This window comes from Theileria annulata, chromosome 1 (assembly GCF_000003225.4).
Source record: "Theileria annulata chromosome 1, complete sequence, *** SEQUENCING IN PROGRESS ***".
Classification (NCBI taxonomy): Eukaryota; Apicomplexa; class Aconoidasida; order Piroplasmida; family Theileriidae; genus Theileria; species Theileria annulata.
In genome coordinates, this window is record NC_011129.2 from 1,426,046 (window position 1) to 1,452,090 (window position 26,045).

The following is a 26,045-nucleotide window of genomic DNA, read 5'->3' on the forward strand; positions in this document are numbered from 1 at the left end:
ATTGTGTAATATTTATTAAAAGCAAATTAGGTTTTAAAGTTCTAAATCTTTGCAATATTTATCTACGAATTCATTTTTGTCATTTTCGTCGTATTTAAGAACTGACGCTTTTACTATTTTTATATCAATTTCGGTAGCCTTACACGCGTGTAGGTATTGGTCCAGTTTAGAATATTCCTTAAGCATTCCAAGAATATTTCTTCCAGCAGTCCTAGCAGGAACTCCACCACTTGCAATTCCCTTTACTGCAACATCAACGATTCCGACTATATATTTAAGCTTTAACACATCCGGACCCAATCTGTCCATCATAACCACCAAAGCATTCAATGTCATTATTTGATATGTTTTATTACTAATCAATACATTAATATTAGTTAAATATATAGTATTGGTATTGTTACTGTATATCTGAGTTAATATATGATATATTATAGTTAAGTAGTAAATGGGTGATGAAATACCTTCGATAAGATGAAACAAGTTGTTGAATAACTTTGCATTCGTTGGAATATAAACAAATTTTAGCCAGGCAAAAGTTAGAGGCAACAATGAGAAGTTCAGGCGAACTTGATACACCCTTTTTACAGCACAAAGTTATAGTATCAGTAATTAAAGGGGCCAAAGTTAGAGGCGCTTGTTCGAACATAATACCAAGGCAAATCAAAGAACTCCTGGAAAGATTAGTTCTGTTTGTTCCCGCGACTTCAGAGATTATTATAGCTGTTTTTATAACCAAATCATCTTCTAAACTCGCCAAAACGTCCGGGTTTTTTAAAATCGCTTGGACAAACTCCTTCTGTAACTTCGTGTGTTCATTGTATTTTTTCTCCTCTAACTTCGATATCTTTTGCATCAAGTCTTTAATCAAATCTTCGGGTGTTTTTGGTACAGGCGCCTATAACCATGAATATAGTTTTGGAGTTAAAAACAAATTACTGATAGCTACTAGAAATATTAATGGGAGAAATAACTAATTATAATAAAACTAACAGCTCTCGCATGCATTGGACCACCCCCTCTTTTAACCGGAACTGGAATTGCAAATTTGGATCTGGCTGCCGAAGCAGGGCCTGATCTCGCAGGTTCCCGTGGTGGGACAACTGTTGGTCTTGAGGGTCGTGAAATTGGCTGAGATTCATTATCATCTTCAGGTCTTTCATCAAATTTAGGTTTAATTGGAGTATCTAAACTGGGCCTTGGAGAATTATCAGTTGTCTGTGGTGCTTCATTTACTTCATCGTTATCATCTTCAGGCCTTTCATCAAATTTAGGTTCAGTTGGTCTTGTATTACCAGTTGGCATTGGAGAAATATTATTTCTCTGTGGTTCTTCATTGGGTTCAGCCGTATCATCTTCTTGCTGTTCTTGCTTTTTGTGCTCTTCAACTTTACTCTCTGAAGGAGACAAATAGTCCTTAAAGCCGGAACCAAAGCCTGAATTGTTTTGTGGCTCGCTTTTGCGTGATGAAACTCCAAATTGGAAGGGCGGAGCTTTGGCAATTGGTTCATGATTCAGTTCACCTGAAAAGGAACTCATGTTTGAATTTGCCGTTCTGTACGACGTGTTACTTATGGCAGTATCATTTAAATCTTGGTTTCTTGAGATTAATCCTTTCAGAGTGCGCCCTCTTTTTAGGGTTTCTTCATCTTTTTCTTCATCAATATGGCTGGGCTTATCTTGTCGTATATATGTTCCAAACTTAACTACATTTCCAAGATTTTGAGTTTTACTATGAATTTCGACACTGCCCCCGATCCTAACACTCGGTTTATCTACCTTGTTTATAGGTTTTGCCTCAATTGGATCATTGACATGAGGTACATTAGTATACTCATCAGGTACACTTCCGTCCATCTCCCACCAACTTTTCTTTGCGGCTCCTTTTAAACCTGAAATTGGGACATCATCGAAATTATTAACCTTCACCACAGGTTTCTTCACCTTTGGTAACTCTAAATCTACCTTTTCCGATTTATTTTCTACTGTTCTGTCCTTTAACGATGACTTTCGCCTTAATTTAGTTTTTTTCTTTTCCTCATCTTTTGAGGACTTTTCCTCAGTTTTTAATATTCCCTCATCTTTAGATGTTTGCTTTTCCTTAGATTTAGAACTTTCCTTATCTTTCAAAGATTTTTCCTTAGATTTTAATATTCCATCATCTTTTGAGGACTTTTCCTTAGTTTTTAATATTCCCTCATCTTTAGATGTTTGCTTTTCCTTAGATTTAGAACTTTCCTTATCTTTCAAAGATTTTTCCTTAGATTTTAATATTCCATCATCTTTTGAGGACTTTTCCTTAGTTTTTAATATTCCCTCATCTTTAGATGTTTGCTTTTCCTTAGATTTAGAACTTTCCTTATCTTTCAAAGATTTTTCCTTAGATTTTAATATTCCATCATCTTTTGAGGACTTTTCCTTAGTTTTTAATATTCCCTCATCTTTAGATGTTTGCTTTTCCTTAGATTTAGAACTTTCCTTATCTTTCAAAGATTTTTCCTTAGATTTTAATATTCCATCATCTTTTGAGGGCTTTTCCTTAGATTTGGATTTATCTTTGTCTTTAGATGAAGACTTGTCTTTGGACTTGCTCTTATCCTTATCTGATGATTTGGTTTTGCGCCTTGGCTTATCATCTGCGTCCATCCTACCTTCTGATTTAATAGATTCCATACTGCGTTGAGATCTGATCTTCTTGATTAAAAACTTATAACACATAATTTGACTCAAAAAACATTGAAACAATCAAACTCTTTTACTTATGTTCATACCATAAACATGATTTACATTTATATCGTATACTGTACACTCAAGACTGTGTAAACTCTAGTAATAAATTTAGGGCAAAATACTTGAAACTAGTTTCGATAAATAAAAAATAAATACAAATTATAGAGCGAAAAAGATTATTTATCAAAAATGTGTCTCGGAAAATTTGCGTCTACTCCGCACCTAGGTTTTCTGGCAGTTCTGGTAGACTTGAAATCAGCTTTTCCAATGACTCTTCATCATATTCTCTATATTTAACATCATCTACTCTGATTCTCGCCATTTCCACGTTCTTTGGGCTCATTTTTTCTTCCATAACTTGTCGTAGAATCTCAAGTACAAGCACCTCAGCATCTGAACATTAGTTTAGGAACTAGCAATTATTTTAGCTAATAATAGTTTATAAATTATTATAAAGTTCGGATCTACTATAAAAAACTAAAATCGACGTTAAACAAACAAGGTTCAAAAAACCAAAAATTATGTCAAACAATTTTCATCACCGTGCACATTTTTAAATTTCAAACGGAATTAATTCATTTTAAATACTTATTTAATTGTTATTTAATATTATGTACTAATTGATATACTAAAAGTTTGGAAGTAAGGAATCTAGTAAGTTACCTGAAAATTCCATATTTTCATCATATTTTTGCAAGAGAATTGATTCAGCACCTTCTTGAGCTGAGCCGATAGCGGCCGCTTTGTACTTAATTATGGTCCCAGAGGGGTCAACACACCATATAACTGGTCCTTCGGAATCAATACCACCCACCAACAACGCAACTCCAAAGGGTCTGCTCATGGTCTTCTTCTTCTTAGTATCAAACACATCTATTCCATTATTATTCTAACATTATTATTATACTACCAACACTAAAATATTATACTAATACTAAGAATATATGTGAATAAGGGGTACCTGAGAATTCTAAGGCAAGATCAGCAATGGACTCAACACAAGATCTAATACCCATACGTTCATTATATACAAATGTATGGTTAACACATTCGGACCTGGCGTGGTCTACAAGTGTCTTGGCGTCTGCGATTAGGCCGCTCATGGCGCAGGCTATATGGTCGTCGATTTCCATGATTTTTTCCAGGGAAACAAACTCCAGCAGGGGAGAATTTGACCTTCTCTCTGAGGCAAAAATAACTCCTTCTTTTGTCGCCACTGCTATGGCTGTACTACCAAGTTTCATTGCTCCAAGTGCATATTCCACCTGAAAGAGGCGACCTTCAGGCGAAAAAGTATTAACACCTCTATCGTACTCGCTTCTATATAATTTTGTTTTTTAAAATTGACACTTACCTTGTTGCGAACATTTTAATATACTATTAAAATAGTAAATGGAATCACTCAATGGGGAATCAATCATTATTCATATTATTATTAACATTAGAATTATTTATTTATTCGTATATTATATATTATATTATTTTATTGAGTATTGTATATATTACATTAAGTTTGAGTTGGATTGGGATTAACATATTGTTTAATTTTATCAAGTTTTTGCTTAATTTCTAGAGGGTCAAGTTGATCTTCGTGTATAAATTCACCCAAACATTCAGATTCTCTCAATTTTCTAAATATTCATTACACAAACAACAGAAAATTATTGTACAATGTGTAAATAAATACCTTATATAGTTAATTTTATCCTCTGTATCATTCATATAATCCACCCATTTGTACCATTGTACTCTTCTTATATTCCATCCAAGATTATTTAATATCCTAATACAACTTATACATACTCATTACTATTACTACGTACTATTATATATAGTAATGATTATATTGAGGGAACTAAGTAAATTATACCTATGTTGTAATTTGACTTTATTTGTATATGTTGTAGTAGAAGTGTAAAAGCAAGATGGTCCGTCTATGAACCAACAGTTTGATTTGTCCTTGATTTCACCAATATCTATCCAAAAGCATCCCCAGTAAAATGTGTTTCTATGATGAATTCCCATCTTTGCCAGAATGTTAGAGACGTCCCATTGTAACTCAGAAGGCCTTCTCAAACATTGCTGTATTTTCCTCATACTAATATATACAGATGACAGTTTAAAAAACTCTATATATGAATACCTAAGACGTGTATAAAAGGCTTTGACTGATTTATCTAATTGTGCCCAAACTTTCTGTAAAAGAACCCTTATTGCAACGGCTGAACAATAAGCCTGTTGCAAATGCTGAGGCCTGGCACAGATAAATATCCTAAATAATCATTTGAATATTTGATAGATTACTTGGAAAATCGACTCAAAAGGTAAATTTGTGTCCTCTCATCATACAAATGAATAATGGACAAAAGGTTAACTGCGTTTCTAAAGTCCTGTGCATACAAACATTCCAGCTTTTCAACCATCTTTTCAGATAACTTCTCCTTCAAATAATTAGTATATCCATCCTAACACATTTTTTACACTATCAAATTTATTATAAACAGATAATATTGCCAATAGAGTATTGAGTGGATTTACCAGTTTTGACAGTGAATTACAAATCTTAATTAAATCTGTAGTCCTGATTTCATCTAATCTTGTTCCAACTTCAAGCGAATACTAAAAAGAAAAATAACTCAATTTCAATACCCTTGAGAGAAACTGTTCATTTCTTATTTGGACTCTGGCAAGTGCCCATGCAATACACATTAGACTATGGCTATTCAAGGTTGGCAGCATTGGTTCAGTAAACTTCATCATTTCCTCATACAAGCTCGGCTTTAAAAATCTACTTTTACCAAATCTACAATCATAACAGTTATAAATGAATTTTAATAGGTATTTGGTAATACCCGTAATAAACGTAGCCTAATTGTTGACCGGTGAGAGTGTGGGAAAGTTCCAAAAGTCTATTACCGAATCCATGCCTAACAACTTTTAATTATGGAAAAGTTACCAAAGCTTTAGGTCATGTTTCCTAAGAGTTGCAGCCTTTTGCACAGCTGCAGATAATAACCACCCATCCATTAGGTCAAGAGGACTATGTAACGACACCTTTGCAGGCATCCAGAACTTCCTGGTCCTATAAATAATGGATTATTATTTCTTTGTACCTTTGCTGGGACCATGATCTGAACCTTTTATGAACACGCCTTCCTATTCTACGAACAACGGCCTCGTGTTTTACGCCACGATTAATGGCCTTCTCCCTCGCTCTAATTAGAGGCATTTACACTTGAGGATTCCTTATCATAATCCGGCCATCATTTAAACACTATGAGTCTAAATAGTGGAAAAGTAGTGAAATTAATAGAATTAATTGTGCTAAAAAAATGGAAGGTCAAATGTGTAAGTTTTAAACTTGATAGAATCAAAATTAAAAATGAAAACAGGTTAAATATTGTAAAATCAATTGAAAATAGTCTCAAAGAGATCAGAATTTAAAACAACTAAACCATTTAAATATTGTAATATGATATAAAATACGTTTCATTCCCCATCCATACTGAAACTAGAATATTTTTTTAATAAAATGAGATGAATGTCAAGGAAAGGAACATTAAATTATTTGGTAAGTTTATTAAATCTTAATTATCAATTTTAGTTGGAAATTTACCCTTTGATGCTGTCGAAGATGATATAAGAGTTTTCCTTCATGGTTGTGGACAAATTCGATACCTATCGTAAGTCATCACCTCATAAATATTAATTATTACTAGAATAAGAAGAGACCCTCACACTAATAGAAGCAGAGGGTATGCCCATCTTGAATACAGAACTGAACCAGAGTGTATAGAAGCCTTTAAAAGGCTCCTTGGTAAAGAAATTCGAGGTATTCCATACACTATACTATATAACATTATATTATAATATACTATAGGATATTATATAGTTAATATATTATAAATAGTATGTATGGATATTATAGGTCGACCGATAAAGATAGACTTTTGTGATGATGTTTACCGTAAAAAATACCCAGAACTAACATCTGATTCGATATTTGTTAAGGATAAACCTACATCAGTCAACCCTGATAGTAGGAAATTTCAAGGACCAGTTGTACCACCGCCACCACCTCAGATCCCAATTATACCTATTACACAACCAAACTTAGGTATACAAATTACACAGCCAATACCTATACCTCAAACAATACCAGTTCCACCAATTATACCAACTCCACCAGTCCCGCCTTCTTTGGTTACACTTTCACCTCTATCAGGGCTAAATCCACTGACTGGTATTCCTAATCCACCTCCCATACCTAATCTTACTGGGTTGGTTAATTTGCCAGTAACACACTCAGTGCCTATTGTTCCAGAATTAACTGTCGAGCCCAAAAGGCCTCGTTCGGATATTGAACTGCTTATAGATAACGGTAAAATAGTGAATAATGATTTGTTCTACATTATTAAGAATATGTCAATGTTGGACGTGTTCAAATTAGTCAAAAAGATAGACAACTTAATGGAAAAGTCACCAAACACAGCAAGATCCATTCTAAATTCCAACCACTCAATGCGTTCAGCCTTAATTCATGCAAAATTACTCTTAGGATACAAAGACTTAAAATTTTCAAACTTGACAACAGCAAACCACACACATATTTTCGACTATTTTGTAATTCACTAAATCTTAAAATGTACAACAAATTGTATACTCAGTTAACTAAGTTTCGGCCTACTACGTTTATAAACACTTCAATATCGGAAAAATTCCCACTCTATTGTGCTTTTAGAAGTCTCACAAGCACACAGGAATTAGATTTAGGTATAGAAAAGTTACACGATCTTGTTACTAGGGATGGGTTTGTGGTTGATGACAAGGTTCTCGAATGGTCAAAGAACTTGGATTTCAAACAGGAGATTATTGACTATGAAACTTTGCTAAAGTCGGTAGAGATTTTTTACAAATTAAATGAACCAGAGAGTATTAGTGAAATCCTTAACCACTTTTCAAAAGATATCCACTACATACCAACTGAAATTCTAACCCAATTAACCAAATTTTGCTTCAGGAAACTTAATAATACTGAGTTAACACTGAAACTACAGTCAGAGTTATACTCAAGAATTGTGGATTTCGGTCTAAAACCTGACATCAACACTGTTGAAAGTTTATTATACTGTACAAATTTTATAAAAGATTATTCAATCGTATATCAGACACTTGAGTCCGTTATGGAATGTAAGAATATAATAAATTATGGTTCTCTGTTTAAAGTGTTAAAACTATATCACTTTTATTTGTCAAGCAATAATAGTATTGAGGGGTTTATGGATAATATTATAATCACTTTAAAGGAGTTAAATCATGATTCTGGGAAGAATTTGGTTAATTGTCTGAGATACTTGTTAAAGATTAGAAATTATGTTGATTTCGACTTGGATAAAATTTCAAGTACTTTTGTAGACTACGAGTATAATTTGAAAGATTTAGTAATGATTTTGAGGGATATTCACAATTCTGATTATTTAATCCCCGAGTCTATTTATTCACCAATAATAACGAGTTCATTCTCTATGTTAACTGAGTTACCTAAAGATTCAGTGGTTTCAATGCTGAAGTTTCTGAGTAAACATGAAGTGAAGTTAATCGAGGATCAGAAAGATCTTTTAAACTTGAATCTTAGAATTCATCTAAATACTTGTAATTTTACAACGTCTGATGTCTTAAACGCACTTTCATATTATTCAAACCCGAATTACACTCATCCTCACACTGTAAATAAACTTTATACGTACTTTATAAATAAAATGAGCAAGGAGAAGGATGAGATTTCAGATATTAATTTCGAGATATATGTGCTGAGCAAGTTTGTGTTGTATTTTAATGATCAAAATAAGCTGAATAATTTGACAGTAAAAAGATATTTAAGAGTAATTAATTGGAATTACTTGGCATTAACAGACAGGAGCATCTCATACTGTTTTTATGTATTGTATAAAATTGATCGAAATCCACTTAGGCTGGTACAAAAACTACTTCCAATCCTAAACTCCAATAAAGACCGTTACAAACCAATAGACTTGGTTCAGCTTTTACTATTTTTCACAAGGTTTAGAAACCAGCATTTTTTCCCAGTGCTAGTGAGTAGAGTACAGCAGAAGATTTTGGATCAAGAATTCAGTCCCAAACAACTTGTAATTGTTTGCAAGTGTCTCTACAATTATAAGAAAATCTTTGTTTCTAACCTTTTTACACAAGTAAACTCTAAAATTAATCAAATGACGCCCTCTCAAGTTTGTACAATATTTAACCTCTACACCAAAACAAAATTAAACAACAAAGTCCTAATCAATAACCTAAACGAAATCATATCAAACAATTTAAACAATCTAAACCACAAAGTATTTTTATAAGTTATATATTTAGTTTTATAATTTATGAGTTATTTGTATAAATTTATTACCTAATTATATGATAGGTTTTATATAATTTGTAGGATTTTGTAAGATTATTATTACCAATTAAAAGAGGATATATAAATGATAAGTTGGTGATTGATGAAGTTAAGAGGCAGAATTTAGAACCCTGGCATTATTTTGATGTTTTTGACGAGGTTCCAGAACTTGATTTGGACGACGACCAGATTATCAAGTGCATTTTAAGCTTGTCTCAGAAGAGTAGATCAGAGGAATTTGACAAATTCGCAAGGTTTCTATATGAAAAAATGTTTAAAATAGTCCCGAAACTGTCGAAATCACAAGTGAGCTCAATTTTGGCTAGCATTCACTCGTACGGGTACACAAAACCTAAAATTAACCGTTTACTAACAAGTGCCTTGAAAAAAACTTCAGTTACACAAGAATCAAAAAATATCAAGGGAGAAGATATAAATTCTCAAATTTTCAGGTTCTTTAGGCACATTTCCAAAGGACCGCCACACCTCGATAAAATACACTCTAACTAATATGCTATGACTCATATGTATTATAGTATGGTACATTAAGGGATTACAACTGCTGAGGCTTTAGGAAATGGTTTTCATTCACGGGTTCCAAAGGCTCCTCCTTTCTGGTCCCCTCACCAGTGAATTCGTCAACCTTGTCCTTATTGGTAACCCTAAGAATCATTAACAGTACAAAAATTAAGGATTAATTGTTATAAAAATTTCTTCTAAGAAATATGAGTTATTTGGACTGGATACTCAGGAATGATTAACTGAGCTGAAGTAAATGTGTAAGAGTTACTTGAGACGCTTCTCAGCGGCGGCCTTGGCAAACTCAGAAGCATGTTTACTCATGCATTGAGAAAGTCTAAAATCAAATATTTCTCATCAAACATACGACATAGTCCCGGTTTCACTCGCCATTTTCTCGTCCAGCTTCTTCTGAAGATTCAACGACATTTTTGAATTGTGAAGGGTAAAACAGCCTAAAATTAATCACAGCAGTTAACAAAATTTATAAAAACTGGATGAAAATAAATTACTGATTAATGTGAAACAATTTAAATTAAATTTCAGAAATTCCTACCACACATTCAAGGAAATATAATAATTTGCTGAGTATTTTTAATAAAATCATCAAAATATAATAGAAATGAAAGTAGAATATGTGAAAAATGAATTTTGAACATTATGTGTAAGAATCTAAGCAAGAAGATTCCATCGCTTTGTATTCGCCGTTAGTGAATAGAATCAATTTGACACCTGTAAACACATGAATGAATGCTCTGATTACATTATAATGTCATTTAAAGCCCTAATTGCCTGGAATAAAATGTGTTTTATGGCAATTTTCATCTATTCTGATCACATTACTTAGGTCATTTTAACCTGAGAACGTAACGTTCTTAGAATCTGAAGAATGCAGCTTTTGATCAAAAGATCATTTAAAATAGCCAAATGCAGACTATTAGTTGTTATTTGAATGCAAATAAGCATTCATATTATATATTTGATAAATATTCTAAAAGGTTAAAAAGCTTAAAACTTACTGAAAATATCAAACTTATTTAACAAGGTTAAACTAATTGAATAAAACTAAACTGTTTAAATTACAACTGATTTAAATAAAAATTTTATAAAAATGGCTAAAAAATTTACATCTATGAATAAAATTCATGCTCTCTTGTTTTTTGTTTGTAAGTTTAAATTGAATTAAAAAATATATTTAGTGGCAACGGTTCAAGTAAAGGGGTTTGGACTACACAAATTTATTCCAGGCTCTCTGTTAGAAAATCCTATTGACCCTGAGGTGAGATGTGGTCCTTGGGGGTATTGGACTCCTTGTAACCACAACAATAATAAGAGCAGGGTACGGGCTTGTAGGTACAGGCGGGGAGAAGCACCTCATTATCCGAACAGAGGTGATTTGAGTGAATCAGAATGGCAAATCTATGAGCAGTATTTTAGGATTTTTGGTCAAAAGGATACTGAGGAATATGTTCATATGCCTGATATACAAAGTGTCTCCTGCCAGTATGGTGAGAATGTCACTCCTTCTCAAGGCGGCGGTAACAATTCTGGTGAAATTCCAAGGCTAAAAATAGATTTCACAACCTTTGATCAGGATCAGTCTGAATCACAGAAAAACTTTCACAATGGTCGCCACGACTCGTCAGACAATTTCAAAATTGAACACGAAGTTCAGGAAATTGACCGTATAAAAGAAGTTGATAGTCACAAATCACCCAATAAATCTGTTAGATTACCCGATGATCCCCCTGTTGATAGCGCCGACGTTAACTTATCCCCAAACAAACAGGAAACTGAGAAACAGAGGGATCTAAAGAGACAAGGAAAAGGTAGAAAAAAGGAAGGCAAGGGGAGAAAACGTGAAGGGAAAGGACGTAAAAGGGAAGGAAAGGTAAGAAAGAGAAGAAGTAAGGACAGAAAAAATGAAGAAGGGGGAATATCAGCAGAAGAAAGGGAACAAAGGAGGCAAAGGAGAGAAGAAAGAGAACGAAAGAAGCAAGAAAGGCTTCGTAAACAAGAAGAAGAGAGACTGGAACAGGAACGCCTAGAAAAAGAACGTTTAGCTGAACAGGAACGTTTAGATATAGAGGAAAAAATACGTTTTGCTCAAGAGGTTCAAAAACGTTTAGCTAGAGAAGAAACCGAACGCCTAAAAAAGGAACGTTTAGAACAAGAAAGACTTGAGAAGGAACGGCTTGAAAAAGAAAGACTACGCAAACTAGAGGAAGAACGTTTAGAAAAAGAGCGTCTAGAACAAGAACGACTAGAACAAGCAGGTATTGAAGAGGAACAAAAACGTCTAGAGCAGGAACGCCTAGCTATAGAAGAACAAGAAAAACTGGAAAAGGAGAGGATCCGCAAAGAAGAAGAGAGACTGGAACAGGAACGCCTAGAAAAAGAACGTTTAGCTGAACAGGAACGTTTAGATATAGAGGAAAAAATACGTTTTGCTCAAGAGGTTCAAAAACGTTTAGCTAGAGAAGAAACCGAACGCCTAAAAAAGGAACGTTTAGAACAAGAAAGACTTGAGAAGGAAAGGCTAGAAAAAGAGAGATTAGAACAACAACGTCAAGAACAGGAGAGATTACGTAAATTGGAAGAACGACTAGAGCAGGAACGCCTAGCTATAGAAGAACAAGAAAGACTGGAAAAGGAGCGTATTGAACAGGAGAGGATCCGCAAACTTGAGGAGCAGCGTTTAGAAAAAGAACGTTTAGCTGAAAAGGAACGTTTAGATATAGAGGAAAAAATACGTTTTGCTCAAGAGGTTCAAAAACGTTTAGCTAGAGAAGAAACCGAACGCCTAAAAAAGGAACGTTTAGAACAAGAAAGACTTGAGAAGGAAAGGCTAGAAAAAGAGAGATTAGAACAACAACGTCAAGAACAGGAGAGATTACGTAAATTGGAAGAACGACTGGAAAAGGAGAGGATCCACGAAGAACAAGAAAGACTGGAAAAGGAGCGTATTGAACAGGAGAGGATCCGCAAACTTGAGGAGCAGCGTTTAGAAAAAGAACGTTTAGCTGAAAAGGAACGTTTAGATATAGAGGAAAAAATACGTTTTGCTCAAGAGGTTCAAAAACGTTTAGCTAGAGAAGAAACCGAACGCCTAAAAAAGGAACGTTTAGAACAAGAAAGACTTGAGAAGGAAAGGCTAGAAAAAGAGAGATTAGAACAACAACGTCAAGAACAGGAGAGATTACGTAAATTGGAAGAACGACTGGAAAAGGAGAGGATCCACGAAGAACAAGAAAGACTGGAAAAGGAGCGTATTGAACAGGAGAGGATCCGCAAACTTGAGGAGCAGCGTTTAGAAAAAGAACGTTTAGCTGAAAAGGAACGTTTAGATATAGAGGAAAAAATACGTTTTGCTCAAGAGGTTCAAAAACGTTTAGCTAGAGAAGAAACCGAACGCCTAAAAAAGGAACGTTTAGAACAAGAAAGACTTGAGAAGGAACGGCTTGAAAAAGAAAGACTACGTAAACAGGAGGAAGAACGTTTAGAAAAGGAGAGATTATCTGGCATAAATGTTGGAAATAAAAGATCGGGTGATTATGACATTCCAGCGTTTGTGCCGTCAATAAGTGCTGACGAATTTTCAGTTGATGGTGAAGAAGAGGATGATGATTATGAAGATGAGTTACCTCTGATTCCAGCATCTATTGACAGAATAAAGTCTGGGATTTCTCAAAGTGATGTGGAAATTAAGCCACCCTTCAGTGGTCATAATTTTCCCGAAGGAGGTTTGTCCCCAATTAACCCAAGTGAGTCTTCCACTGAATTTGAAATTCCAGCTGAACATTCGGTTTCAGTTTCAGACTACCAAAAATCAATGAACAAGTCTGATTTCCCAGATTCAAAACTTAATTTACCAGATTCAAGGTCAGATTTAAAGGTGCCTGATTCACCAACGCATCCAACAACTGGTAATAATGTGGGTGAAAATGATGTTAAGGATATGAAAAGTGAGGAGTTGTCAGGCAGTTTTAAAGAGCCAGAGAGTAAACATATTAAATCAACTACCAGACTTTCAGAGGTGTCCAAGGTTTCTAATGTTTTACCAATTGAAAAGCATGAGCCAGAGTCTGAAGATAAAATATCTAATGACACTATGAAGGAAGTAGGGACAGGGGTTGATTTAGGCTCTAAATCACACAGTGATACTGATGAACACAAATTACCTGAGGAGGAAGAAACAGCCACTAATGATACGGATGAACACAAATTACCTGAGGAGGAAGAAACAGCCACTAATGATACTGAGGATGAAGGAAGTGAGAAGAGAATAGGTGAATTGGAGAGTAAAGAATCCTCGAGTCAGATTTATCCTCATGAAGTTGCAACTCATACCCCTGAACCTAAATCAATCAAACAAGAGCATTTTGAAGATGAAGAGTCCATTGATGATGAATCAGATGTATCAAGTGAACATGATGATGAAGAAACTAATTATAATAACCCAAAACCAGAAAGGGAGCCTGAGCCTGAACCAAATCCAGAACTAGAGCGAGAAGAAGAGTTTGATAATATGAAAAAGGATGAGGAGAGTGAAGGGAAATTTTCTAGAGGTGCAAAAATTGCAGGAGGTGTTATTGGAGCCTTAATAGCAATTGGAGCAGCTGGTACCGGTTACCACTTCAAAACTAAAGGGTATTTTATAACCATAATAAACTATTACATAATATAGAAAATTAAATTATACTATTACTTTATCTATCAATATAATATTACTTTATTGTTTAATTAGTATAGGTAACTACGTATATAATAGTCAAGTAATAGATAACCATGTGGAAAATGTTTTAGAAGGGTAGAAGGAGGAGAAATTGATGAAATTGATTTTGACTATACCGAAGCGGGTGATTCTGATGAGGTGGAGACGGCAGTTTTGATTACGGAAGACGTTTGGGAGAATGAGGTTTAGGGCGTTTGGACCATGAAAAATTTAGGCCTAGAACGGGTTTATGGACTTTTTAAATAATTTTGTAGAAATATTTTAATTTATTTTTTACACTTTTATGTTTATTTTGAGTGAAGATTATTTTAATGGTCAGGATCCCTGAACGCGCCGCCAATGCAACGTATTGCAGATTCCATTTGAGAGATGGAAGGCTAAAGAGCTTTATTCTATTATTAATTGATTCCATCAAAAGCACTTGAAAATCGATTTATTCATTTTATCGTTTGGAGAGTACAAATTTGAGCGAGGTACTTTTGTTGCCGCAAACCACGGGATTCTGAAATTCTTTCTGGATTCCTGGAAGAAAATCAATCAACGTAAATTTACGCTTTTAGTTTTTAGGGTAAAATCATTAATGTGTATTTTTTTTCATAACTAAATCAATAAAACGAGTTAGCACTTACTATCGCTTTAAAAAAGTAATTTAAAAGAAGGATTCCTTTTAACTTCAGGACTGTAATTTTATTGTTGTTTATTGGAACGTGTTTGAAAAGTTATAGAGGAAGAATTTGAAGCCAGTTACCGTAAATCGGTAATTCAGATTTACTGGGAAAACCTAAAATGAAGATCAAAAGAATCAACAATATCGCACTAGGATGATTTCAAACAAAATTTATATATTCGTAGTGGAAATTTTCATTTTATCACTATTTACATTTAATTCATTCATTCCAGGTTAGATTCTCCACATTTTACCTCTGTTCCCCAGTAGTCTTACTTTTGTTCCTTTCCTATTATATAACCATTTATACTAATTATATATAGGTGTTGGAGCTTGGAATGCTAAAGATGTGCTTCCGCGAGGCTTAAATAGATATGGCGAGGACCTTCAGTTTTTCCATAAAGGAGGTAACTTGGACTCGTTTATTTCCTTGGAAGGGGTTAGCGACACCCCAAAGCCTCCTGTTTCTTTGGTCCAGACACCCGCTGAATCTACTGCTCAGAGGACTGTAATCGCTGCAGGAACTAGTTCAGAAACCTGCACAAAATGGGAAGACGTCTCAGTTTGCTCCACTAAATCTACCATCAAATGCTTAGATGAGGGTAAACAACACTTGGAAATGTCTTGTTTCCTCATGAATACAGTTACCTGGTCTGACTGGAGTCCTTGTGAAAACAATGTCCAGTACAGATTTGCCCTTGATTTATCTACCGGAAATACCCAGTATAGGTACTGCGGTCCTCAAGCAAAGTACCTAATGAGACGAATGGACGGACATACTAATGTAAAGTCCGACCAGGAGATTCTGAAGGAGCGCTTAGAGAAATACGTTAATCTAAACCGCGAGCTTCGGAAGAAGAATGAAGAGGCGGAGGATCTTTACAACGCGTATCTAGTCAAATATGCGCGGTTTTACGACCGGAATAAAGAATTAAACCGGAAAATTCAGGATTACACTATCAAGAACGATGAATTTGACAAACGAACTCGGGCTCTAAATGAAGAGAAATCCAAATACGACGCTCTGAACTCGGATCTAAAGGTTCGAACCAGTGCGTTGGAGCGTGAAAAGGAAACGTATCAGCGGAAAACTGGCGAGTTGGCTAAAATGGAACTTGAATTACAGGAAGATATTAAGTTCTATCACAAAAAACATGATGAACTTAACGCTGAACGTTTGGCATTAGAAGACAAGGAAAAGGAATACAATCAACGTTCCAAAGATTTGGATAATGAAAAGACCAAAACTCAAGAAAAGCAGAAAGAATTAGAACTGGAACTGGCCAAAGTAAAACAACAACAAGCCACTTTAACTCAACAGCACAAGGAAAAGGATGAAGGCCTTACTCAAAGAGAGGCAGCTCTTTCTGCTGAGTTGAAAAAAAATGATGGATTACTCAAAGATTTAGAATCACAAAGATCAGCTTTAGCTAATGAAAAGAAGGAACTAGAAGATAAAAAACGTGAGAAAGAAGCATTAGATGCGAAAATTACCGCCGAAACACAGAAATTAGAACAACTTAAAAAGGATAATGCTACCGCAAAGGAGAATATGGACAACTATAAAAAGTTCCTCAGCGAAGAAACAACCAGATTAAACAATATTAAGGACGAAAATACACGCACTAAGGCTGTTTTGGATGAACGTGAGAAAACATTGAACGAAAAATCTCAAAAGATAGACGAACTTAAGGTTCAAAATGATACTGAAGCCAAGAGACTTTTGGGTGAAAAAGAAAAGATTGAGAAGGAGAAACAGGCCAATACTGAACTTTCTGAACAATTAAAGAGAGAAAAACAAGAACTTACAAATAAAACCGCAGAACAAGAAAGGCTTAAAAGAGAATATGAGACTAAGAATGCCCAGATTCTAGAAAAGGAAGGTACATTGCAGAAACAAATTTCCCAAAATGAAGAATTGTCTGCCAATTTGAATAAACAACAGAAGAACATTGAGGCTGAAAATGACAGAATTAAAAAGGAAATTGAAAGATTAAAGCAAGAAGAAAGGAACCAAGCTTATATACTTAAGTATACAGCCACACAACAATCTCGCAGATCCTCCGGTTTACTCAATAAACAAAAACAGCTTGAAGATCAGATAAAAGCAAACACAGAGAAATCAGCCTCACTCGAATCGCAGCAACAACAGTTAACTCAGGAAACTGAAAAGGTTAAAAGTCAGCTAACAGAATTAGAACGCCAAAAAGGTGAAGTCAACGCTAAAGAAGAAAGATTAACCGCTGAAAGACAAACTCTTGAAGAAGAAAAGAGGGCAAACGAAGCTAAAAGTTTAGAACTTAAGACAAAAGAAGACAGTGTTCAGCAGAGAGAAAAAGAACTTACTACCGCTCAGGCTGAAAATGATGCCAAGGCAAAACAATTACAAGCTGATCAAGATGACTTGAATGCCAAAATGGCTCAACATACTGAAGATGTTAGGCTCAAGAATTTGGAGTTTGAACAGAGAGATAAAACTTTGAAAGAGAAGGAACTGGAATACCAGTTGAAGCTTGCTGAGGTTGCAGATAATCACAGAACACTTTTCCGGGAACAGAGCTTGGTAAATGAGGCCAGAGAACAGTTAAGGAAGGATGAACAAGCCCAAAGAGAGAAAGAAAAAGAGGCCGAAAAACTGAGACAAGAGAAGGAGGCGGAGCTTTTAGCCAAGATTAAAAAAGAGGAACAAGATAGTTTAGCAAGAATTGCCCAGGAAAAGGAACAAAGAGAACGTGAAAGAAAAGCTGAAGAACAACAATTAGCACAAAAGAGACAAGAACATGAGGAACAAATTAGGAGGAGTCAGCAAGAATTGGACCAAAAAATAGCCGACGATAAGAAAAAGACTGCAGAAGCTGAGGAGAGGATTAATCATAGGCAAAAGGAAGTTGACGCTCTTAAAAATGATTTAGAGGTCAAAAATGCAGAAGCCGAGCGTCTTCTTTCCGGTCATTTACAAACCAAAACTGAACTAGAAAAAGTCAGAACTCAGCTTAACGAGCAGAAAGTAGCCGCCGAGGCTTTGACTAAGAAGTTGGAAGAACAAAATGAAGCAGTAAGACAAGAAAATGAGAGGGCAGTTAAGGCTAACCAGGAGGCAAATAGGCTGTTAGAATCCAATAAGGCACAGGCTGCTCGTCTCACACAGAGAGAAACAGAATTAGAGGCTAATATTGACTCCTATACCATTAAGTTAAAACTGGTCCAAGACGAAGAGGCTAGACTTTCCGCACTTGATAAAACTCTTTTACTTAAGCAAAACTCACTGGAAACAAGGGATCAGAACCTAAAGGCTAGTGAACAACGCGTCTCAGAACGGGAAGCTGAAGTACTCAGAAAACAAAAAGAACAAGAACAAACTGAGAAAGAACAGACCGAGAGACAATCCGATCTCCAGTCTAGGGAGAATACTTTGAATCAGAAGGAAAGTCAACAGAGAACAAAAGATCAAGAACAAGCTGAACTGTCTAAAAAATTAAGCAACAAAGAAGCTGATCTCAAAGCATTGGAGGCGAGATTAGACCAATTACAGAAGGATTTGGATACCAGACAATTGAAATTAACTGAAGGTGAAAATGCCGTTAAACTTAGAGAAACAAAGGTAGAGGTTACTGAAAAGGCACAGAAGCAAAAGGAGAATGAATTACTTTTGGAGGATGAGAAGGTGAAGAGACTTGGTAGGGAAGTTGAGGCTAAACGTCAATTGGCTATAATTGCGGAAAATAAGAACAATGTAAGGAATGCGGAATTGGATGAAAAACAAGCCAAGGTTGAAAAGCTTGCCACTGATAAACTAAGAGAGCTGGAAACCATAAGAACACAACAGGCTGAAGAAATCCAAAAAGTTAAAGAACAGTTAAAAAATAAGGAAACTGAGTTAGACCAGACAATTAAAAAACTAAACGACAAATATGAAGAACTGAAGGGTGATAATAAATCAGTTATTTTAGCCAAACAAGTAATGCTTTCTGCCGCGGAATCTAATTTGATTATTACAAAATCTGAATTAAATCGCACCAAGACTGAACTTAACGGCGTTAAGTCACAGTTGGAGACTCGTACATCTGAGCTCACAGCTGAGAAGGAGAAAAATTCATCCTTGGAAACTAAATACGCTGAATTGGAATCTCAACTTTCAGCTACAAAATCTCAATTAGCTGAGAAAGGAACTGAGTTATCTGAATGTGTTGTTCGTGAGACAACTCTCAAGGGTGAAAAATCAGATTTAGAATCTCAACTAAAGGTCAAATCCGAACATTATAATGAAAAGGAACTGGAATACGATACTTTGAAGAAATTGCACGAAGACACTGAACATAAGCTTCGTGAGAAGGAATCTGCTATGTCTGAATGTCAGAACAATTTATCAGAGAAGACTGCAAAATTAGATTCCGTTACTGATCAATTGACTGGAAAGGATAAAGCTTTGGAACAGAAGACCTCAGAACTTGAGGGTAAGGTTTTGGAACTTGCTGACAAGAACCTTGAACTTGAACGTACTCAAAAAGAAGTTCTTGATCGTGACGCTCGTTTACTACTTAAGGAAACTCAGGAACTTAAATTAAAGAAAACCAACAGTCATTTACTTACTGTTCTTTCCAAATTCGGTGCTGGTGAATCTCTTGCCTCAATTATCAATGATTCTTCACTCTGGTCTGATGATACCAATGAAACTCTTGAACATCTTAAAAAATATTTCAAATCTACACCTAAACAAGAAAATAATCAATCAACCAATCAAAACACTGAAGTAACCAATCAAAATAATGGATCTACAGAGAAAAATGGATCTACTAACGTGAAAAATGGGTTGACAGAAGAAAATTCAAATGATGTTCAACATGAATTGGGTAAAGAGGTTAGAGGTGAGATATTGAGTATTGGTGAAACGGATATGCCATTAATAAAGAGTGAAGTAGAGACTGAAGTGGATTCTACTAATAGAATTCCAGGATTAGATTTAAGGAATGGTATGGTTGATTTAGAATCAATTGTACCAAACCCTGAACAACCAACTTTACAAACACCAACTGAACAAGAATTAGAAACTATTAAAACTACTCCAATTGATACTTTATTACATTCCAACGGTACTGGTACCACTGAGGGAGTTAGTGGTACTACTACTGAAGGAGTTAGTACCGCCGGTCCTGAAACTACTACTGAGAATAATGAAGTTGGTACAGCATCAATATTAAGATCAAATGGTTCATCAAATGGATTTACTAGAGGTAAAAGAGAACGTCAAGATGAACAATCCAATAGTAATGGAGAAAATGAGAAAACTCAGAATACTAAAAGTACAGGTGGATTTAAAAAGACTAGAATTGGTCAAAGTGTCAAAGGAGCCTCAGCTGCACTAGCAGTTATACTCGTTATCGCAGGTGCCGCATTAGGTGCCAAAAAATTGTATGTCTTAAACTATTATTAATTAATTAAATAAATTAAATAAATTAAATAAATTAAATAAATTAAATAAATTAAATAAATTAAATAAATTAAATAATTTGTAATTAATTGGAAAAATTTTAGTGGTAAAAAAGATCCGAGTATGACTCGTATACCATCAGGTTTCACTGATGAGGGGCAAGTCTTTGACGATGAATATAATTATGAAGAAGGTGATGAAGAATATGATGAAAATAGAATTGAAATCGATGATAACGATTTCTGGGCTACTACTAATCTCTAATTGATTTAATCTAATATTATAATATATTATTACTAATTAAATTAAATTAACTATAATTAGCTAAAATTAGGAAAAAATAATTACAAAAAACACTAATTTGGAAATAAATGTCCAAAATTGATCGGGTTAGAGGAAATAAATTTTCCTCAATCCTATCAAATTGCTGCTCAACTATATGAATTTGAAAGTTGTAAAATGAATAACTGGGGTATATAATAATTTATTATTTAAAATGTATATAATATTATATTTATATATTAATTTAATTATAGCAAAAATTCATGATTGTGGTGAATGGTCAAATTGGTTAACATTTGAAGATTTAACAGAAGAAATGATTAATAATTATGAAATTATATTAAATAATGAATCAAATGAAATTTGTAATATCTTTTCACTAGAACAATATATTCAACGTTTCTAATAACAATAAATTAAATAAATAATTAAAATTAAAATTAAATATTAATTAATTAAATTAATTAATTAGAAGAAGAAATAGTAAAAGGATTTAAAATGAGTATAATAAAAACAGCAGGTATAGCAAGTTGTTTAGGATTAACATTAGCAATTGGAGCAATATTAATTTATTCTAAAACGTATTTTATATTTTAAAATATTATAATTTAGTAATAATTCATTCAATCAATAAATAAATTCATCATTAGACAAATTCAATTCATTGGACAAATTAAATCAATTGATAAATTCAATTCTTATTAGTCTGAGGATTGAAGAATATTATCTGGAATCAGAACAAAGTTGTGTTTGACCATCAGTTTTAGGAAGTGCTTTTCCAGTAAAATAATAATTTGTATGTAATAATGCTCCAAATGTTAATGTAGCCTATAATTAATATAATTTATATTTTTATATAATTTTAATTAAAAAAATTGAGAAAATAATTCCAAAAAACACTAATTTGGAAATAAATGTCCAAAATTGATCGGGTTAGGGAAATAAATTTTCCTCTCAATCAATTTTTGCTGCACCTAAACCCTTAACTATAGTTAAGTATATAAGGGTATTAAGTACCAGGGTTAGTAGGTAGATATTAAGGGTATTAGCGCTATCTAAGGGTATTCTAGGTATTTAAGGATGGATGTATATATTTGTTAATATAAACCTGAGCAACGAGTATAAGAAAAGCAAATGATTTTCTAAGTGGTGAAGAGAATCCAGTAGAAGCATGATTCGTAGTATAATAATCTTCAATATAAGAACCAAAATATCTTTTAGTATTATTTATATAATTATTTCTTATATTATTTGTTGTCACATTATTTCTTATATTATTTCTTAATATATTTGAAATATATAAAGAATTTCTACCAATATTACACAACATAATAATTATAAGAAAAAAATTAATTAAATAATAATAATAATAATAAATTTGATAATAAATAAGAATAACCCAATATCAATAATTTTTTTTAAAAAAAAGTAAAAATTAATTTTTTAAACAAATAATTAACTTAATATTAATAAATATTATTTATTAAATTAAATTTTATGAAAATGTATTAATTTATAAAATAATAAATTTAATAATTAGTAATACGTCTAATTAGTTTAATGATTTTTCCATAAAAATTATAAATTAAATTAATATAAATAATATATTTCTATTATATATTATATATTATATTATTAAATAATTAGATTTATAAAAAGGATTTGGGGGGGTTTTGATAAAATATATTATGAATATTAATTGAAAATTTAGAAATAATTTGATAATATAATTATATAAATTATTTATATTGAAATATATTATTAATATTAATTTATTTATATGATTTGTGTGGTATATTTTGTGGTAATGATTTTGGGGTAATGATTTGGGGTAGTATAAATAATATAGATGAAGCGTTGAGACTTGATTTTAATAATCGCAAATGATTCCTACGAGTTAATCTGATATCGCAATGTGCCCAAATTCCCAGGACCCATCAAGACTCACGGCAACTTCCGTGATGTCTTACAAAGCAGTTACTGCTAGTAAGCCAAAACAGCTTCCTGAGGCACCCAGGAAAGGCACGGCCTATAGAGCCACTAAAAAACTTGATAAAAATAATAATGATTGGCATATCAATAATGAACATTATAATATCACACATAAATTCAATCAATTCACTAATAACTCGACTCTAATAACTCATAATAATACTCATCACTTGACCAATACTACCCATACCACTACTAATACTAATATTAATACTACTAAGGATATTAAGGATATTACTGTTATTGAGGGAGAGGGAGCTAATACTAAGGAAACCCCTTTCAGGGGTACCCTTGGACCAAGCACCGTAACGGAGGATAAAGATTTTCCAGTATATTCATTTAATTCTAATTTTTCCGTTACGGGGTCAGGTCCAACCAACAGTACTACAGTTGTACCTAATACTACCACTACCAGTAATACTACTAAGGTTACTGAGGATACAGGTACTGTTGGACCAAGCACCGTAACGGAGGTAAAGGGAGCTAATTCTATGCCTTTGGAGTGTACTAATAGTAGTATTAATACTAAGGATTTTGGGGATACAATAAAAGAACAGAATATGTATATGAATATTCGAGATCATGCAGTATTAACAGAAGAGGAATTAGCAACATTTAGAACATCATTTTGTACGAAGCATCATCAGAATAAGTGTCCGAATAGTGATTCATGTGAGAAGAGTCATTGTTTAACATGGCAGAGAAGGAATCCTTATGAGATTAGTTATTGTCCACATCTATGTCCTAATATCCAATTTGTAAAGAAATCACGTAAAATGGTACTCTATAGACGTTGTACAAGAGGTAAAAATTGTAATTTTGCCCATTCCAAGGAGGAGGAACTTTATCATCCACTCGTATATAAAACTAAACAATGTTCTTCTTATCCTAAATGCTCCAGATATTTCTGTCCATTTATACATGAACCACATGAATTAAGAGATATTTCAAGATTCAAAAATTCCTCCGTAACGGTGTCTGGTACCACGGCCACTTGTTCCACAATGACTGGTACCACAGGTCCATCTGATAGTATTCCACCACCAAAGGTTATTACTACTCCTGGAAAGGGAGCTAATTCTATGGTTATGGAGTGTACTACTAATAATAGTAAGGAAGCCCCTTTCGGGGCTGGTACTAAGGATACTGGTGCCGTTGGACCAAGCACCGTAACTGAGGAAGAAAAAGAAAAGGTAGAAATGATAGAAACATCATTTGAATTTGATTGTTTGGATACAATAAATGGACAAGATACTTTTAGAGATGGTTTTACAAATAATTCATTTGAATCCAATTCTACTAAAGATAATCTCGATCATTTAATTAAAAGTCCAAATAAATCCAATATTTGGGATAAAAATGGTATTAAAACATTTATATACTATAGTTATATAGTTAAGTAGTTATGTAGGTAGTCTTAAGTAGTTATGTAGGTAGTTAAAGGTAGTTAAGGAGTAGGTAGATTAGGTGCAGCAAGATCTGATTATTGAGGAAAATTTATTTCTTCTAACCCGATCAATTTTTGACATTTATTTCCAAATTCACTATTTTCTTAATTATTTTTTCATAATTTTACCTTATTTTGATTATTTATTGATTAATTAATGATTATAGAAGAAATGGAAAATGTAATGTGGTATGATTTACCAAATTTGAATATGAATGTTTATGATGATTCATTAAAACCATTATATGAACCATTCAATTCTTATTATTCTTCTATAAATCCTTATAATACTACTATTAATCCTTATAATACTACTATTAATCCTTATATTAATATACCAAATACTATGCCAAATAATAGTATAATATCGAATAATATGAATATTGGTATGGATATTGGATATACATATGAAAATTATCATGATGAACAATATTATACTAATTATCCTAATTTATCATCTACTATAAATAATAAAAATAAAAAGAAAATTTCTTCTTCCGTAACGGTGACTGGTCCACCAAATAGTAATGGACCTGATAGTAATAGTAGTACTAGGGTTACTGGTAATAGTAGTAATGATAGTAAGGATACTAGTACAGTTGGACCAAGCACCTTTACTAAGGATATTACTACTAATAAGGATAGTAAGGGTACTAAGGATATTAATACTAAGGATACTACTAATACCAAGAATACTAAGGGTAATATGAATACTAGTACTGAGGAAGTTGGTGCTGTTGGAGCAAGCACCGTAACGGACACCGTAACGGAAGAAAATTATTATTCATATGATTATTATAAATCATATAATAATTATCAATTAAAAGAATTTCCAGATTATAAACCATACACCGATGATTACAAGGGATATACAGAAGACTACAAAGGATATACAGAAGACTACAAGGGTTACACTGAAGAGTACAAACCCTATGCCGATGACTATAAAGGATATACTGAAGACTATAAGGGATATAGAGAAGAATATGGTTTTGTGGATAATATGGGATTTGTAGATAATATTGGATTTGTAGAAGATTATAAAGGATATTATGATTATGAAACTTATCAAATGAATCCAATGGATCCAGTCAATTCTATGAATCAAATGGATACAAATTATCAAATGGATTCCAATTATTCAATGAATCAAATGAATCCAATGGATCCAGTCAATTCAATGAATCAAATGGAATCGAATTATTCGAATAATTATTCATATGATTTTGGTACCGATTATGTACAATATAATACACAAGAATTAGATGAACAATTTAATAATCTTAATGTTAAAGATGATTATTCATTCAATGATATGCTTGTTAAATTCATTAATGAAATTGGTGATAAATAATTCCATAACGGTGTCTCCCGTAACGGTGCTTGGTCACACAGCAACAGTTGTACCTGGTACTGAAGTTACTACTGATACTACTGGTACCATAGGAGCAAGCACCGTTACTGAGGGAAAGGGAGCTAATTTTACAGCCACCGAGTGTACCCCTGAAAGGGAGCTAACTACAGCTATGGAGTGTACTACTAGTACTAAGGATATATCTAATAGTACTAAGTACTATACTAAGTATCTAAGGTACATAAGTACTAGGGTATTATGAGTATCTAAGGGGTATAAGGGTATTAAGGATATTAGTAGTTAAGGGTAATTAATATATTAACAGTATTATAAAGAGTATTAGGAGTATAAGGAGTATTGGTACTTGTAGTACCTGTGTCTGTTGTTACCAGTCACCGTAACTGAATTGATAAAAGATTAAAGATAATTATATTGTTTAAGATATGTCAATTATATCGTATTAATATACATGTTTTTTTATATAC

The 26,045-nt window shown here is 33.3% G+C and overlaps 8 protein-coding genes across 8 annotated transcripts, besides 2 other annotated features; 5 read left to right on the forward strand and 3 right to left on the reverse strand.

Moving 5' to 3' along the window:
* Positions 1–33: 33 nt before the first annotated feature.
* TA20195 (uncharacterized protein) lies at positions 34–2,718 on the reverse strand (the record flags this gene model as incomplete). Its single annotated transcript, XM_949105.1, has 3 exons — positions 34–355; positions 465–898; positions 994–2,718. The coding sequence occupies 3 exons, from the start codon at positions 2,716–2,718 to the stop codon at positions 34–36; spliced, it is 2,481 nt and encodes an 826-aa protein (XP_954198.1).
* Positions 2,719–2,941: 223 nt separating this feature from the next.
* TA20200 (proteasome subunit alpha type 5-2, putative) lies at positions 2,942–4,098 on the reverse strand (the record flags this gene model as incomplete). The annotated part of the gene is made up of 4 exons (XM_949106.1): positions 2,942–3,123; positions 3,394–3,603; positions 3,692–4,050; positions 4,085–4,098. 4 exons carry the CDS (start codon positions 4,096–4,098, stop codon positions 2,942–2,944), a joined length of 765 nt encoding a protein of 254 aa, XP_954199.1.
* A 139-nt stretch (positions 4,099–4,237) lies between these two features.
* TA20205 (schizont protein e) lies at positions 4,238–5,959 on the reverse strand (the record flags this gene model as incomplete). The annotated part of the gene is made up of 10 exons (XM_949107.1): positions 4,238–4,361; positions 4,418–4,513; positions 4,601–4,828; positions 4,874–5,002; positions 5,035–5,195; positions 5,233–5,349; positions 5,380–5,533; positions 5,583–5,657; positions 5,687–5,812; positions 5,844–5,959. 10 exons carry the CDS (start codon positions 5,957–5,959, stop codon positions 4,238–4,240), a joined length of 1,326 nt encoding a protein of 441 aa, XP_954200.1.
* A 308-nt stretch (positions 5,960–6,267) lies between these two features.
* Positions 6,268–9,646, forward strand: TA20210 (RNA-binding protein, putative; the record flags this gene model as incomplete). The annotated part of the gene is made up of 6 exons (XM_949108.1): positions 6,268–6,301; positions 6,335–6,413; positions 6,450–6,562; positions 6,659–7,353; positions 7,398–9,083; positions 9,179–9,646. The coding sequence occupies 6 exons, from the start codon at positions 6,268–6,270 to the stop codon at positions 9,644–9,646; spliced, it is 3,075 nt and encodes a 1,024-aa protein (XP_954201.1).
* Positions 9,647–10,766: 1,120 nt separating this feature from the next.
* Positions 10,767–10,844: a sequence feature (Signal peptide predicted for TA20215 by SignalP 2.0 HMM (Signal peptide probability 0.980, signal anchor probability 0.011) with cleavage site probability 0.760 between residues 26 and 27).
* TA20215 (uncharacterized protein) lies at positions 10,767–14,579 on the forward strand (the record flags this gene model as incomplete). The annotated part of the gene is made up of 3 exons (XM_949109.1): positions 10,767–10,821; positions 10,855–14,305; positions 14,462–14,579. 3 exons carry the CDS (start codon positions 10,767–10,769, stop codon positions 14,577–14,579), a joined length of 3,624 nt encoding a protein of 1,207 aa, XP_954202.1.
* Positions 14,580–15,431: 852 nt separating this feature from the next.
* Positions 15,432–20,749, forward strand: TA20220 (uncharacterized protein; the record flags this gene model as incomplete). Its single annotated transcript, XM_949110.1, has 3 exons — positions 15,432–15,464; positions 15,560–20,466; positions 20,590–20,749. The coding sequence occupies 3 exons, from the start codon at positions 15,432–15,434 to the stop codon at positions 20,747–20,749; spliced, it is 5,100 nt and encodes a 1,699-aa protein (XP_954203.1).
* Positions 20,750–20,944: 195 nt separating this feature from the next.
* TA20225 (uncharacterized protein) lies at positions 20,945–21,364 on the forward strand (the record flags this gene model as incomplete). Its single annotated transcript, XM_949111.1, has 3 exons — positions 20,945–20,957; positions 21,022–21,165; positions 21,240–21,364. 3 exons carry the CDS (start codon positions 20,945–20,947, stop codon positions 21,362–21,364), a joined length of 282 nt encoding a protein of 93 aa, XP_954204.1.
* Positions 21,272–21,340: a sequence feature (1 probable transmembrane helix predicted for TA20225 by TMHMM2.0 at aa 64-86).
* A 1,316-nt stretch (positions 21,365–22,680) lies between the features above and the next one.
* Positions 22,681–25,822, forward strand: TA20230 (uncharacterized protein; the record flags this gene model as incomplete). Its single annotated transcript, XM_949112.1, has 3 exons — positions 22,681–24,121; positions 24,374–25,446; positions 25,502–25,822. 3 exons carry the CDS (start codon positions 22,681–22,683, stop codon positions 25,820–25,822), a joined length of 2,835 nt encoding a protein of 944 aa, XP_954205.1.
* Between the last annotated feature and the right edge of the window lie 223 nt (positions 25,823–26,045).